General features: G+C 39.7%; 1 protein-coding gene across 3 annotated transcripts in view; it reads left to right on the top strand.

The window, feature by feature from the left end:
- bcar3 (BCAR3 adaptor protein, NSP family member) overlaps positions 1-16822 on the top strand; it is a 47214-nt gene that overhangs the window by 16553 nt on the left and 13839 nt on the right. The window contains exon 1 of one of the 3 annotated variants that reach the window (XM_041935639.1): positions 7249-7667. The exons of 1 other annotated variant lie outside the window; for it this stretch is intronic. In XM_041935639.1, the coding sequence (XP_041791573.1) occupies positions 7587-7667 (81 nt within the window). In that variant the 5' untranslated portion in view covers positions 7249-7586. Of the gene's footprint in view, positions 1-7248; positions 7668-16606; positions 16776-16822 lie in introns of those variants that run through there. One more of the 3 variants, XM_041935640.1, reaches the window with a different exon arrangement.

Here is a 16822-nt window from a genome sequence, read left to right as displayed (position 1 = left end):
TATATTCAGCTGTTTCTGCAGACCTCAATGTAAACACCAGTCATAGGAGAAGTTAATTCAATTGGTTCAGGACTATAAGGATAAGACACCTCTGTGCTTTGGCTGTATATCATATTCACATAAACACCACCTGAGTCCCAGCTTTCCAGGCTGAGAGAGATGATGACTAAGATGTGATCCTTCAGTCATCACAATATCATTTGGCTGACATATGATATGCTTTACTGTCCATGTTTTCTGTCTTTGTTGGTGCCTCCCTTATTTTACTCACCCTGTCTTTGTGTGTATTTAATGCTAAGGGCATGTCACTCTTATTTCAATCTTATTTTGACCTGTCATTGGAACCTCCTTTTTTGGTTAATCAGTCAGGTTTAATCAGTTGAGACAACATCATAATGCAGAAGTGAGTTGTGCACTATGATGTCTCAACTTTCATCAAAATCTGATCGTATGTCACATATAACTGTTGTTTTAACAGTATTTATTATATCTAACTAGATTTGAGTGTAAAGTAGTCGAAACTTTACATACATGCAGTACGTAATTAAATAGTGCTTTTTATCTCATGTGTTATTTTCTCTTCAACTCTTTTCTCTTCTCCATTCCCCCCAAATGTCCATTCCTCTCTCTTTCCCATCCATCACTCCTTTACTCCATCTATTAGCTCATATGTTTGGATGCTGACACCTCTGTCTGAAAAGCAAACTCAGTTCTTCCCACGAGAGCAAGTTGCAGTTGCACATGTGGGAGCTAACCACACACACACACACACACACACACACAAACACACACACACACACACACACACACACAGTCACACACAAACAGTACCTGGGTGTATTTCTTTGGTAAAATTTGCGTTGTGTGCAAGTGTCAACAGTGTGTGTGGGCTGACCGCAAATAGAGTCACTGTATCCCAGGTGTTATATAATATATGTGAAAGAGTAGATGTCAACGCTCCAGGTGTGTTTGAATTTCCACTGTGAAAACACACATGTGTCCATGCACACACACATGCACAGACAATACAGGTTCTCTGTGTCATATCCGGTGGAAAAGTCAAAACATACATTAGCAGTGCAGTGACCCTTGCATTGTTTAGGGCGATCAGGCCATTGATTATGTATAGTACAAGTTTGTAGGATGGATGTATGCAGGGAAGGAAGTGTCTGTGGATAACAATCGGATAAAGATATCCCTCTCTTGTCTGACTGTAAGCCAGTCTCTCCCCTCTCATTTCCAGAACTGTTTGATGTCTAAACTCTGCTCATTGTCTGATTAGTTGGTTTCCCTCTCTAAAAGGAAGTAGAAATAACCTCAGTTGAGATCAAATCAAATTTACAATGAAGCACCTCTTTGGGGTGATAGAGGGTTAAAAACAGTATAAAAGTTGCACTAAAAGTACTGAAATTACAAGAAAGGATAGAGAGGATAGAGAAGAAATGAAGAGAAGTACTGAGGGCTACCGAGACAGGTTGATGCATGATTCACAGCACAGTCACAAGAAATGCAGAAAACAAGTATGAATACTAAAATGCCATCAGATATTAGGGTGTCCACAACAAGTGTGCTAGGCAGGCTAACATATGCATAGCAATGAAGTATAAAAGTGCAAGCATGCACTGTTAGTTACTCACATTATCACACTGACAGGCAAGAAGTTATCAGTTATCTAGCAGTTATCTAGAGGGGTCCATGCAGCTAAATTTGGGATAATGTTGGGAAATTTGACCAGATTAAAAAAACAACAGGAATAAGTAAATGTTACAGAGAAGGGGTTGTTACATGTCAAGCACAAGGTCTTTATTGAGAGTCTTAAAGTCTAAACCTATTTTTTGAATCAGCTTACTTTGATGAGATCCTGCTATTTTACATTAGAAGTTCCAATTAGAGTTTAGCAACATTAAAATTAACCAGAACTGTCAATCAAATCTGATCAAATCACATCCATAGAGTGCTGATAAAACAGATTAGCTAAACAGAGTGTAAGACTTTTAATAAATGGATACCGTTGACAGTCACCAATTGAATCTTTTTTTTTTTTTTAATAATCTGACTACAACACCTTCTGGTACAATATGTGTCAATATAATACACCATATTCTCAAATTCTATGATAACAAATTCACTGATTGTGAGAGACAGAAAGAAAGAAAGAAAGAAAGAAAGAAAGAAAGAAAGTCTATTCCCCTGTTGATCCTCTGGTGTTCAGGATGAACAAAAATCTTCTTTGACTCTGCCTTCTCTGAAAGACTCTTTTGCTCTCTCTCTTTCATTCCCACTCTGTCTTTGACTAGAAAACATCAAGTTGCTCTACCCTCATGAGAGAGCTTTAAAAAACAATAATGCTCTGTGTTTGTGTGTGTGTATGTGTGTGTGTGTGGTCTCTGGTTGCTAATAACTTTCAACTCTCATAGTGGATGACACTTAACAGCATGCACTATACGCACATACACATTCATAGTTCAGTGATCAAACATTCAATTAAGTTATTGATTAATGTCTAAAAGGATATACATTTTCAAGTGCTAGAGGAGTGCTTGAGGGTAAATATGCACTTTTGTACACTCTAGTGGTCAAATACAGGTACTACAAGATGACACCACCAGACCCTGGATGTGAGGATGGATCAGTTAAGCCTGTTAGAAGTCCAAACAGCAGTGTTTCATTCATCAGGATCATCATACCAGTCTGTCACCAGGCCAGCATGACTTCAAATAGCAACCAGGCAAACAGCCGACCAGCTGGTCACTCTGCTAGCCAACTATTCAGCTCTACCAACCAGCCTAAGGGTGCGTGTGGCTGCCAGTCAATAAGCTCGACAGCCAATCGGTCATTCAGTTTGTCAGCCTATAAGCAGAGCAGGCAGCTGGCCAGCCACCCAACAGCCTGTTACTTTATGATGAACGTTTGTGAAGTCATCCTAGTAGACCTAGTGGCAATTTTACTGAATTTTTGGTGAAATTTGGTCAGGTTTCTCAGGCGTCATATACAAGGCACACAGTACTTTAGATAGCAAATAGAATTTAGACACGAAATGTGTCCTTAATTAAAAATCAGAGGTTTATACTCCTGAATTCAGTATACGTACAGTCATTATATGTACTATAATACTTCCCAACTTTTAGAGAATCTTTTTAGAATCCATAGACTCTAAAACAGTGTTTTACTTCAGCGGGCATATTACCCATTTTAGAACAGAGGAAAGGTTGCTCAGGGTAATGAGCAATGTTTAAATCTGGGTCAGACTTTATAGATTAGGGTTCACAGTGTAAACCATGTTACTCACGTGTCTCGAGAGTTGTTATCTTCTATGTTAAATTCTGTTGACATGTATCTAATACATTTTTGGTCTTTAGATTTGGTGACAATTGCCTCCTACAGTGTATAATCAGTTTATATTCCGAGGTTAAAATTTAAGATTCTTTATATCTAGCCACATGTCTACAATGTAGGTATAGTTCTAGTGCAAGCTATTTTTCTCTTTTCAGTTAGGATAATTTTTAGCATCTGAATCTAAACTAATGAATATAAACCACATATAGAAGTGACATTTACTGTGTGGACAAAAAGACAGTGGAAACCTGTTTCAACCCAATGTTCTTTCTACTTTCTCGAAATTAAGTTAATCTTTCCTATGGTGAAAATAGGACAACTGTGATATTTTTGTATTTTCAGCATACTTAAGAAAAAAGTACTTTTTTAGAAACCTTTTTCAGGACTGCATACCACCACCTCCAGTATTCCGTTCTAGCTAAAAACACTGAACTTGTGGATTCGCTTTCTCTTTCGAGCCACATGACACCCACTGACTGCACACATTTTTATTGATGTTGTGAGGCCTTACACAATGTAGGCGTCACGTTAGACAGATCAATACGACTATAACCAAGAGCACAGTCTGTTACTGATCGATGACCCATCACCAGCACAAACACTGACACACCCTCAGTCACCCAGGGTGTGAACAGCAGTGTCACTGATATTTATTCTCTGGCATTGGACCATGATGAAAGCTGCCTAACTGGTACAGATGCTGAGACTGTGGCTAAATATACCACTAATGGATGTAAAATGTGAAAAATTGATTTACAGATACAAGATACAAACAGAAAGAAGACTCACTTCATCTTTTTCTTTTTCTTTTTTTTACAGTGTACTTAAAAATAGAGAGAAACAAGTAATTCTGATTGTCATATCATACCGGCCAGAACTGATCCACACTGAAATATCTCTGCAGCTATTCGATGGATTGCCATTAAATATGGTACAAATGGTCCCCAGAGGATGAACCCTAATGACTAATCCCCTGTTTTTACTCTGATTCTGTCAGCAATATAGTCTTAGAACTTTGGTTTAAATGTGTCAAAAGTCATACAATGCTGTAGTTTTGTGTGTTGAACAGGAACATGAAACTTAAAGAGACAATAAATAATATTTTCATAATCACAGTGCTTCAAATGACAGTATGAAAACAATGTGACAAGTGATGAACCTACAGAGATTTTTCATTATATTATGCTTATTATTATTTTTAGACTTTATGGAGCTTTCTAGCATGTTTCAGCTCATTGTTTGTCCAGCCCACAACTTTACTGTTTTGATTCATTCTCACACTGCTCTCATAATGTGGCATCATTTTAATCCTCAGCAGGCAGCTGTTTCTGTAAAAAAAACAAACAAAACTGTACACTGTACACTGTATACTATCTGTTCAGCACCAAACAGCAGACAGACACAGTAAGCAACTAGCTGTTGAACATAGTGGACAGATTTCCCTCAGCAGTTGGTGCAGACCCATAAACAATCAAAAGAGTCAATATTAGACTTATATTCACCCAAATGACTTCCCCATATCACTTAAAGGGTGATGATAGGTCGACATTGTGTTCACATCGTGTTTTCGCTCTCCCAGTAGACCACCCCTCCCTCCCGCCCCTCAAAAAAAGCAGAAAATCATTGATTGCAGGTTTAAGACAGAGAAACTGTGCACACATGTACACACCATGTACAACCGCAACTTCATGGGCTGCATGGTCTTCTCTCATGTCAGCCCCACTGTGCAATTAACTACATAACAAAAATGCAATTACATATTTAATGCAGTTTTACCATTTTAAGTAAAGAAAATGTGAAACTCCCCCATTTTGTCTCATAACTTGCTGAAGTTGCTGAAACAGCTTCGCTCTCTTTAGTCCTTTTGATGAAACAACAAACAGATAGAAATAGAAAACATAGAACCTCAGCACGCCGATTTCTGTCCCTCGTTGTTTTTCCAGAGCATTCCTGGAGCGACGGATGTGTGTATTTTAAGGTGGACATTTAGCCTAGCTGGTGATTTGGGGCTGCTGTGGTTGGCAGTAGTGTGTGTGTGTGTTGCTGTGTAGTGCCCCAGGGAACATTCTACATGTATTTCCTTCGTGGATCCTCAGAGAGTTCACACTGTAATTAGTGGCTCCGTTTCCTGCGGCAGAATTTTCCTTAAACTGGTTGCTGCTGGGGTGTCACCCCCGATGTGTGTTTGTGTCTTTGTTAATGTATCTGTCTGTTCATGTGTGTTCATGATTGTGCCTATACTGTGTGTAGTTGTGCTCTTAGTGTACATACATGCTTTTTTTGTCCCTTACTGTGTTTGTATATGCACACTCCTATATGGTCTGTATGATGTCCATTTGTCCTGGGTGCCAGTGTTAGTGTGTATGTGTCTGTAATGCGTCTGTGTGTGAATTGGTGGGAAAGTTGTGGCACTTAACTTTTGTGTGGGTGTAATTGCTCAGCAGTCATTAAGTAACACAAATGGCTAGCTATTTATCAGCGTCACTCTGCAGGACACAGACACATGCACACGTGTAGACACACACAGCAGCATCATAGATTCTTTTCAGTGCACAGCAGTGACTGAACCTACAGCCACTTGCCATTAAATGTTTTTACATGGCTGTTGTCAGTGTCTGGTAGCTATTTCCTCTGAAAAAACCTTGCCAACACAGGAAATGATGTATTTTCTGTTTTTAGTTTGTCTGTCATGAACAGGAGAAGAACTAAGTAGGTTGTTATAGCAGTCAGAGACCCATGGCTGAACATCCAAGGAAAAGACAACCTCCTAGAGAGACTTAAACACATATAATACAATAATATAATATAATAATATAATATAACACTTCCATTTTCAAATGATGCATATCTAGAACTTTGTTATTCTGTTGAGTTGTGTACTTACTTTATCTCAAATGTTTCCGACGTTCCAACAACCCATTGCCTCCAGTGACGACTCTCTAAACACCAGATGATTCGTCAGAGAGTGAGGAAGTCGGCTAATGTGACTACACGCAACGTGAACAAAACTTAAATTCATTACTTTGGCAATGGTGCTTGTTTAACAATTAAGACAGCGACTCCCACGATCGCTCGCTACTTCACAGCATAATCAAACCACGTGTTTTGTTTTCATTGTTTTGAATTAGGGATCCCTACCGCCAGAAATTTCATACTGTACATTTAAACTGCATTAACATGAGGTCCAAAGAGAGTGAGATCAGTGCTGAACATACTGCTTGATTGACAGGCGATCTCTGGTAATTACTGTGCAGAAATTCCACAGCATTGTGTTTAAAGACAAGATGGAATAAAATGAGAAAAGTTTAGGAAAGGAAATTAATGGGACATTGATTTATCATTTGTAATTTTTTAAGTAAAAAAATATGATAAATTCAAATATGAATAGAGCTGGTTTTTCGTCTCTTCTATCACAGTAAAGTGAATATCTTTTGGTTTTGGACTGTTGGTTGGACAAAACCAACAATTTCAATATATCAACGTGTGCTTCAGGAAATTGTGATGGCCAGTTTATAGACAAAACAATTAATCGAATGAATCGTCAAAATGATCAACAGTTTCATGAATGATAAAAATTATCATTACTTTCAGCCCTAGATGCAAATTATCTTGAGTCCCACAAAACAAAAACAAAAGTAACACAGTGTTATTTAGTGAAGGTGAGACCATTTATGTCCCTATTCTATGTGCCTTTATGTGTATGTATGTATTCTTTCATCCATCATCCATGTGTTTTCAGCTAGAGCAGGAGAGGGTCTTAGCCTGTGGGCCACTCCCAGATAGTCCACACATCATTGGCTCACATCAGATCACATGGGTCTTTCTTTGAACCATATATGGAACTTGGGGTGGGGCAAAGGGGGAAAAAAAGCATGAGAAAGGATTCCCAGAGCTGAGTGAGCAGTGGAGGGTTCACTCTGCAGGAGACTGTGGAGGAGAGTGACAGAGAGATGGCAGAGTGATAGATTCAGTAGTCATCCTGATGGGGATGTTGGAACCTGACATTGACAGGCTGTTTCGCTTGCATATTCTTCAATTTTAAAAGTTATTCTAATTTATCTAAATCAGACCTGACTACACTGCAAATTGTTTAGTCCACTCTAGTTTTTGTAACTCTGTGATGGAGGTTTTTCTTGGAAGAGGCACATGGGATTTGTTAATGGACATGTCAGTCGGTAAAGAGTGAGCTGGTGTTTACAGCTGAAGTAAGTCACCCAGTTAATCCTGGCTGTTAAGAAAAGTTAACAAGAATGTCGGAGCGATGCAACCTCAAGACCCTGACTGCAGCTTTATGTTGCTTCTACCACAAGAACTCTGTCATCACTGCAAAGGTGAGAGAAAGGGCAGAGTGTGTGTGAGGATGTGTGCAGGTATTCCTTGTCCACGTTGTGTGTCAGTGTGGTCATATCAGTGTTTGCCTGTTTTTGCACTTGTGTGTGAAGATTTTTGTACATGCTTGTATGCTGCAGCCTTTGTTATGTGTGTTGTCATGCCTTTCTTTCTGCATTACCCTATATTTGTGTGTGTGTGTGTGTTTATAGAGTATTAATAACATTACATGTTGGAGATTTGCTTCCATGCAAGCATGATTTTTAGGGATCCCCTAATCTGTTGTTGTTGTTGTTTAAAGAGGACCACAGGAAACTGGGCAGTCCACAGTGAGACCTTAGACAAAGGAATTATTAAAAATACCTCACAGTCTAAAAAGTGCATGGTAACACTTCCAGCCAAAGCAAAATCTAATCACGCCGAATAGTCCTCCTCTTTCCCTCAGTCTGCCTGTGAGCTGAACACTGGGCTTTTATTACTCGGACCAGACGCTCTCATAAATGACCAACTGTGTGACTGTCTGACTGTGTGCATGCGTGAGATATATAGCGGAGTTCATCCATAACTAGTGCTGCAGACAGACAAGGCAGTGTGTGACGGTAAGGGTGAGACAGAGATGGTTATAGACAGAGAGGTACCAGGACAAGGGTGATAGTCTTCATGAGGTGATAAATTACTAACTTGTGATAGTTTGTCTTCTTTATGACGTCAGTGAAATGTATGAATGCCATTAAGTTGATTGGATGGAGCGAGCGGCGGCGCAGCAGGCTGACATGGTTTGTCCCCCTGCAGATCAGCCAGGAGGTGGTCAGCTCTGTGACTCCTGGACCACATTTACATCTGCTGTTAAAATGTAGTCTGTGCCTGGATAAAGGAAGACATGTGCAAGGTGTAAATGCATGTCAAACTTCTTAGGTGATCAGATTTCATCACATCACAGTCAGACAGATGACATACAATCTGTGAAGTTTTGTTTAGTTGTTTCGGTAGTTTGGATCCCTGTAAGCTGTCACTGTGGCTGTTCATCATTTATACTAAATAATTTTAATTCCCATTTGGAGACACAAACCAAACATTAATAAAGGAAATTAAAACAAAATCAAAAGTCAAACATAGAAATGCCCAAAAGAGACAAAAACAAATGTCAAGTAATGATTATAACAACACAACCGAATTCATTACAATGCACAACCATCAACACAATTGGAGTCAGAGGTTGTCACTGTGGTTGGAAACATTATTTACAGAGCTTCTGCTCTTGACTGGCCCATCCAGATAGCTTACCTTATTATAAACTGAAGATTTACCTCCCAGGAGCACACAAGACAACCCACTGACAAAAGATTTCACCACAAAGTCCATTAAATAGCTGCTCTGGAGCTTAAAATCATATCACACAATCTTCATGATCAGAGTTTGCCCAGTCATCCTGGCATTGTAAATGTTCAAATTTGGAAATCTCAACTCTTAGCCAACATAGATGAGAACTCCTCAAAGTGTTCATAAAAATGAAAATTTGAATGTTGTCTACATTTCCATGACAACTGGGGAAACTCCACATGTGGGAGTGTGGTCAAAATGATGCATTCAGAGCAAACTTTCTCATGAAAATACGTTTGGAAAGGCAAAGAAGCTTGGATTCATGATCAACGCTTAAACTCATCACTTCCTCTAAAATCATATGATTAACTCACAGGAACCACTGAAGTCTTCAAAATTCAAGTCTCACTGTCCCAGGAACATTCAGTGTGCTAAGGAACAGCCTTTTTTAGACTAGTGCTGAAATTATTCCACCTGGATGACTGTCTGTTGACCCAGGTGGCCCTTCACAAAGAACTGACATGCTGAGCCTGTGAGGAGATTGACCTGAGTGTATACTGATGTTGATCCCAAAGCACCAGCTTGGTCTCTTTACAGAAAGTGTCCGTGTAGTGATATGGGTGTCTTTGATTGGACTTGAACTTGTCATCTGCATTTATTATCAGTTTATCACCTGCACTGTTGTCCTATCATCCTCTCTTGCTCTACAATTGGTCTCAACAGTTGTTTCCCTTGAGCACTGCCTTTCCTCCATCCTCCATCTCTGTCTCTTTATTTTCTCTGTTTATCTTTATCTCTCTATCTGTGTCTTCCCCATGACTTTACTGTTGAGTCCAAACAGCCTGGGGTTTTATTCCATTCTCTTTTCCCTCATTCATCCATTTCTCTTCCATCTGTCACTTTGGGAGGTTGCCATTTAACCAACAAGAGCCAGCTTCTTGCTTCTGTCTCTCAATAACTTGTATTCTCAGTCATGAGGGACCCCACTGACCCGTTTTAAATACCTAATCGTAGCATAAGAAAGTTATCAATAATGGGAACATGGGAAATTCAGCGGACTTTTATGTTGTACAGCATGTCATTTTTATCTGAAGCTTGCCAGCACAGTGATTGTATAAATGCAGATTACACGTTTTCCCAGTGCGACAGAATCTCAAAATTTACAACCTCACACAGCAAAACTTCGTATCTCAGATTCAGTTTTTGCTAGTCCAGAAGCAATCACATTCGATTCAGCCTTGTTAGATTTATAAACAACACCAATATGTGCTTGTTGAACGTGTCATTCCCAAATGATAGGTATTAAAATGAAGCTGCAACAACCTCCACTATTCTCTGAAGGCTCTTCACCAGATTTTGGAACCCGTCTGCAGGGAATTGCTCCCATTCACAAGAGCATTAGTGGGGTCAGCCAAGATGTTAGGTGATAAGGTCTGGCTCACAGTCTGCGTTCCAGTTCATCCCAAAGGAGTTGGATGGGATTGAGGTCGGGGCTCTGTGCAGGGCAGTCAAACTCTTCCACACCAACTCTAAAGAGTGTGGCAGAACCCGTCAGTGGTTTCCACATACTTTTGGCCATATAGCATAGTGACCACTCAACAGACTAGATGATAATGCTTTTGCTTTTCTATAATCCTTTGGCAGTGGTTTTCTCCATGTTTTCCAGGAATTTAAATCAACAAGCTACTGGCGTCAAACCTGTTTATCAATTAGAATTAGAAAAAAAAAACCCCTGAAAATATGAGTAAAATTAACAAGGACAGCGCACCTGTTTTGGACCTGTCCTGGTCTCAAATAAACACAAAATAAAAATATCAAATGCTAGATTAATTGCAGACACAACTTAAACACACACACAGACATATCCACTACAAAGCAGTATCTCAGATATGACTCTGATGATGAACCCTCTGCAGATGACCAGTCAGATGCCTCCTGGTCTAAACACAGGAAGAAGCATCTGTTTAGTTTTGAGTAAACAGGAAAGGTGGAACGTTGTGATCACTGAGCCAAGATGTAGAGATCCAAAAAGAAAAAAGATTCAGAGTTATTAGCTTTCATCAACCTTCCTCATTTTTGACACCGTCCATCCAATTAAATGTAAGAGACAGAAACTGTGCATCCCGTCCTCAGTTATTGTCAGACTGTACTGAACTAAAACAGGTGAAGATATAAGATAAGAGAATTAAGATTTCATCGAATTCTCTCAGTGTTGCTGGAGGTGGAGTTAATGAAAAAGTTTTTGCTGAATAGTCATGCAGCGTCCCAAAGTTACTCTTTACCCTTCTCTTAGGTGTATTTTCTAGTAGCAACACCTGACAGTTTGCATTAATGTTGTGACTTTTTAAAACTTCACCATTCGGTAATGCGACAGCTGGATGGATGCACACAGTACAGTAGCTAGAGATAGCAAGAACCATAAAGTGCCACAAGGGGGGGAGAGGCAGAAACTGATGGGGAGAGAGAACAGCCAAAGAGAGAGACAGACAGGCCAAGAAAAGAGGAAATCCCAGATAAACAGCAGATCAAAGTGTTGGTATTTTAATGATGATGATGATGATGATGATGATAATGATGGCTCTTGTGAAAGCCATTTGATGTCTCCATGGCAATACTGGAAAGAAACATACAGCATATCACAAGTAACGTAATTTTTTTTTGGCCATTTGGAGGAACCGGAAACAAGTTGTGAACCTTTTAAGTTTAATGCAGGGAACTTGTTTGCAAACAGTTGCTTATTTACACATCCAGCAGTTAGGGAGCAACATTATCTTTCATCTGGACTTGTGCTTGTGTCCAAGATTCTCTCCCTTTTAGCTCTGTATTTTGTTCTGTACCAACTCCTGTGGGAAATATCTGGCTCTTCAGCTGCTAAATACTTCACTATTTTCGCGAGGTAGTTGCTAACTGCTGAGCAAGTAGTGTACAGTGGCTCTTTGGAGCGTTTTCACTGAAAACAGCTGCCTGCAGCAGCCAAGCATGATGCTATGAGAGCAGTGAGAATAAACTCAAGCAGAAAAGTTGTGGGACAAATAAACAATGAGCTGACACTCACTTTCCATAAGTTCCATAAAGGCGAGTGGAGCTCCAGATTCAGCTGGTAATTCTCTGTAGGTTCATCACTATCAGCCACCCCTTTCATTCTCATATTGTTTTTTACAGTCATTTGATAGCTTGTCATGGTAGAAATAGCAATTATATTCACATTAAGCACCAAGTTTAAAAATCATTTTGAGACATCTTTTGCCAGTGAGGTGCATTTGATCACTTTTGACAGTCAACCAAGAATCTGAAGAAGCACAGATACAAAACATTTTATTTGTTTGCAAAACTAAATAACTACAGAAATTTAAAAAAAAAAAGAAAAAGAAGTTTTGCTGTTGGCTGGTCTGTACATCAGCTTGGATAAGAAGCTCTACTGAATCATTTTTTAATCAGGGGTCATTTGTAATGTAAGTGCAGTGATCTGCCTTGTTTCAAGAAGCTGACACTTTCTTCTACTGTCGTGACCTCTGAAAATAAGTCACGCTGTGGATTGGCCGCACAACAGGATTTTAAGACACACAATTAGATATGAAGACTAAAAATGAAAAGTAGAAAACTAAAATAAAAGAAAGAACAAGCTGAAAAGTGTAGAAAATAATGTGACAATGTTTAAGTTACTGTGACAATGCTTTCATTTGTAGTTTTAAACACGCTTATTGGTGCACTGACTCAAAAGCATACATTTAGTACTGCTGTGGTTTTCTTTTACCGTGACTTACGCTGAGCTGCTTCTAACTAGTGTAAAAGCATTTTTACCATCTTTTGTTATTTCTCATCCCCCATGTTCTCAGATTAAATGGATAATGTTGATCAACTGTAGGTCAGCGGTGTCATCTAAGAATCTTAGTCTAAGTGCTTTCCTTCAGCTCTCACATCATAATACAGTGCATGGATTTGGGAAAGATGAGGATTTTAATGTCCACTAGTGTGTGCATGTGTACGCATGTGTATCAGATGACGAGGAATCAAGGTTAACGCCAGCTGGACTGTCGCTGCAACAGAAGACCTAGTGTTGAACTCATGAATCATCTCCACCGCATACGCAGACACCTTTCAAGAGTTAATAAAAATACTTTCTACTCTTGTGGAAAATCCAGGAAATCCGAAGAAAATCCAGTCACTGTTGAAATCCTTTAGAACAATGCCTTTGTTTTTTGTTGGTCTAAAAACTGCTGCACTTTAATGCTGAGAAAGAGATTATTTTATAGCATGTCAATTTACATTGGAGAGAAACAAAAAAACAAGATAGTGAGAGTGGATGTCTAGCAGTCCCCTGCTAAATTTGAACAATTCTGGGTGTCTTATGCAGCACAGGCTCTGTACAGTGGTCATAGAAATGCTAAAATCCTTTGTTGGGTGGATTGATGCATCGTAGTTATCATCTGATTTGTAGCCACAATCCTGGAGCAGGACAGACAACTGTATTATACAACACAGTGTGATAAATAGTACTTTGACAAATACTTACAAACTATAAAATGGCACTTTACATAACAATGGAAAAATAAACCATCACAACAGAGTAGCAATGCATCACATTGTTGTTGTCAGGTGAAAGCCTCACACCTCTGATTTCAGGGCTTTTAATTCATTAAGATGAAGGATTGCTTGCTTCTCTACAGTATGAAGTGATTCTGCACACTGCCAAGTCAGAGTAATAGTAGTAGTAGTAGCTATAGTAATACTCCAACACTTAACCCCTGTCTTAATTCAGTCTATGAGTCATTCTGTATCGGTCAATATTAAAGAGAAACTGTCCTCTTCTTGTCACAGTGATTATAGATAAACTCTGCCACTGGAGATATGTCACCTTAGCTTCAGTCTTTTACTGATGAAGGTGTCTGTCTTTATGGTTCAATCAGGAAGCTATAAGCTTTCTTAACTTGAGGGCACCGAGAAAAGAAGAGGGAGAGAAGTAAGATAGGAAAGGAAATAAGGATGTTGGAAAGACAGGCAGGTCAGTACAGCCCTCTGTAATGTTACTGCTGTGTTTTGGTCCATGTACACAGGGTGGTTCAGGATAAATGCAGCTGCTCTCTGAGGATGACATCATATTGCAGGGTCTTATTAAAGGCCAGCCTATAAAAAAGCACTCCCGTCCACCATCTCCATCTCTCCGTATTTCTCCCTCCTGTCCTCCTCTCCCTCACTCCTTCCATCCCTCCCCCTTCTCCCCTTTTCCCTCCCTCCCTGTTCTCTTCCACTATTCTGTTCATCCTTCCATATGTACACAATCCATCCATTCCCTCCCTCTTTTTTACATATATAGTCATCCCTTCTTCCATACGTCCTTGTCTCCCTACTGCCATGCATCCCTGTTCTCTACAGCTCTGTTCATCAGTCCTGTTGGCAGTATGGCTGCATAAAAGCATTTCATTGTGACCGTTGGAATGAATGTAATCACAGACGTGACTAAAATGAATAACAAAATAGCAAAACATTTATTATTGAATCAGGCATTTACTAGAGCTCCAACACAAGCTGAATAAACTGAAGTTAATACGGCCACCAGCTCTTATGTTTTCAGGTATCCAGTTCAGTTTGACTCACTCTAAATTTGTTGTGTAATGCCGGCACAACAGGAAAAACATGCTGCCCAGGGAGGACGGTTGGAGCACACTGCTGCATTCACTGATGTGTAACACAGAGTAAAAGAAATGAGGACAAAAGCAAAAAGTAAAACTAAATCAAGGTGGCACCACCTGTAAATCTTCCTCTTTGTAAACTTTGAACAACATCTTCCTGCTTCTCTCTGCCGTCTTCAGCCAAAGATGATAAAGAATTGATAATGAAGTGTGTAAAACACTTCACCCAAAATGCTGCTGATGGTCAGACCAGTGCCAAAGTGACTTTTTGTGCACCCGTGGCTCTGGAGCCGCATGCGGCTCCTTCATCCCTCTGATGCAGCTCCCTGTGGCTTTTGAAAATAATTAAAATGTATTTTATTCTAGTCCATTTGTTTTTGAAACAAACATCGTGCACGCTCATAGACGACAGCTTACGATCCTGTGTGAAGGTGAAGGTGACGGCATGTCCTGATGTGCAGACACTGTGCGCTGAGGTTCAGGAGCAGAAATCACATTAACCAAGTTTGATAAATATTTTAATTGCCTATTATTAGCATATTTTCATATTTTTTCATTGTTCAATGAAATAGTCCTTTTATTATTCAGGTTGACAGCTGACTGCAGAGAACAGCATTTTTAGTTTGCTGGCCAAACTACAATATTCGGCAATTATGTTATACGTAGTATCTGATTCCATATGGTAAACTCAATGACAGCTCAGTTCTACTGTCACATGTACTTTCCACTGCTGTACCAACACACACAGAACACGCACACAGTCATACAACACAAGTCACACTGCACTGTTTGGAGCCTCTGTGTCAAACTAGAAACAGAAAAAATCACTGCATGTGCATTATGACACAAAGCCTGCTGTGTTCTGCTTTATTGTTTTCTGTGCAGAAGCTGTAATAAGATACGCTGATTTCCTGTCATGTATGGAGACGTGGAGGCTGAGGGCAGAAGGGTCTATTCTAATGAGTTTAGAGAGAGAGAAAATATGAAAGAAGAGAGGTAGAGAAGCCACAGAGAGCGAAAGAGAAAGCGCAGTAAGGAGATGAAAGGATCCACAAGGTTACAGTTTCATTGGGGCGCTTATAGACATATTTCTGATTTCATTTTCATGGCTCAATAATTCCATTTACATGCATGCGTGTGTGTGTGTGTATGTGTGTGTGTGTTTGTGTGTGTGTGCATTAATGTCAGCACTCAGTCTGTGTGAACCTCTTCATTCATGCAGGTTTGGATCAAAGTCTTCCAAAAATTCGTCCATGCTGATCCTCTGAACCTTTAATGCTTTAACATTCAGTGTCCTCAGGCAGTTTTTTTAAAGGTCTCTTGACACCAACCAGCCGAATTTAGCAGCAACCGCATGCAGACCTGCTACCAATGATTTCTGGTAGAAAAATTGCAACTATGTTGCCACTATACAGCATAGCATTATCATAATAATATATAATCATGCACCTAGCACCTGCAGGTGAACCATCTTCCAGTTTTCTGTGAAGTTTTTGGAGCACTATGTTGTGTTAAAAAGTTGTACATCCTTATTGGTGCTTTTTCAAAATAGTCTGTGGATTGTGACTGGATGAGAGATATGAGGAAGTGGGATCCCTCCACTTTGTGTACTACAGAGGGAAGCTGTTTGTTATATGTGGTGCAATAAATGAATTGTGCATTGTCCCTCTTAAATAAACAATAACATAAAAGCATAAAAACACTAACATCGGCAACATATATTACTGACAACAGAAGAGATGGCAATAAAAACTATAACTACCAAGTATGCGTAAATACATATTACTGAAAGTTTTCCCTGTCACTGTCAGGGAAAGTTCAGGGCAGTGTCTGCGTCACTTGATTGTGAGTGTGTGTGTGGGTTTTTGTACGTCAGATGAGGGTGTGTATGGAGGCAGGTCCGGGCAAGTGGGTGGGGTCAGTTTGATGACGTCACATTAGGAGGCACCAGGTGAAAAGCCAGGAGAGGAAAATCACTGAGGACAGAGAGAGACAGTGTGTGTGAGCATGTTGCTTCAGGGAAAGTCTGTGTGTTTGAAAGCGAGCTGTTTAATACTGGAGATACAAACTGAACATAAAAAGATAGTATGTGTTTGCTATGAAGTGTGAATTTAAGGAATGGAGAAAGAGCGAGCGTTGCAGAGACCCAGCAGCTGTCATGTAAGTGTGTGTGTTTGGGGTGTGTGTTGTGGTGCAGGTGTATGTGC

The sequence above is a fragment of the Chelmon rostratus genome, chromosome 4, assembly GCF_017976325.1.
Source record: "Chelmon rostratus isolate fCheRos1 chromosome 4, fCheRos1.pri, whole genome shotgun sequence".
Classification (NCBI taxonomy): domain Eukaryota; kingdom Metazoa; phylum Chordata; class Actinopteri; order Chaetodontiformes; family Chaetodontidae; genus Chelmon; species Chelmon rostratus.
This window is presented reverse-complemented; position numbering and strand designations above follow the sequence as displayed.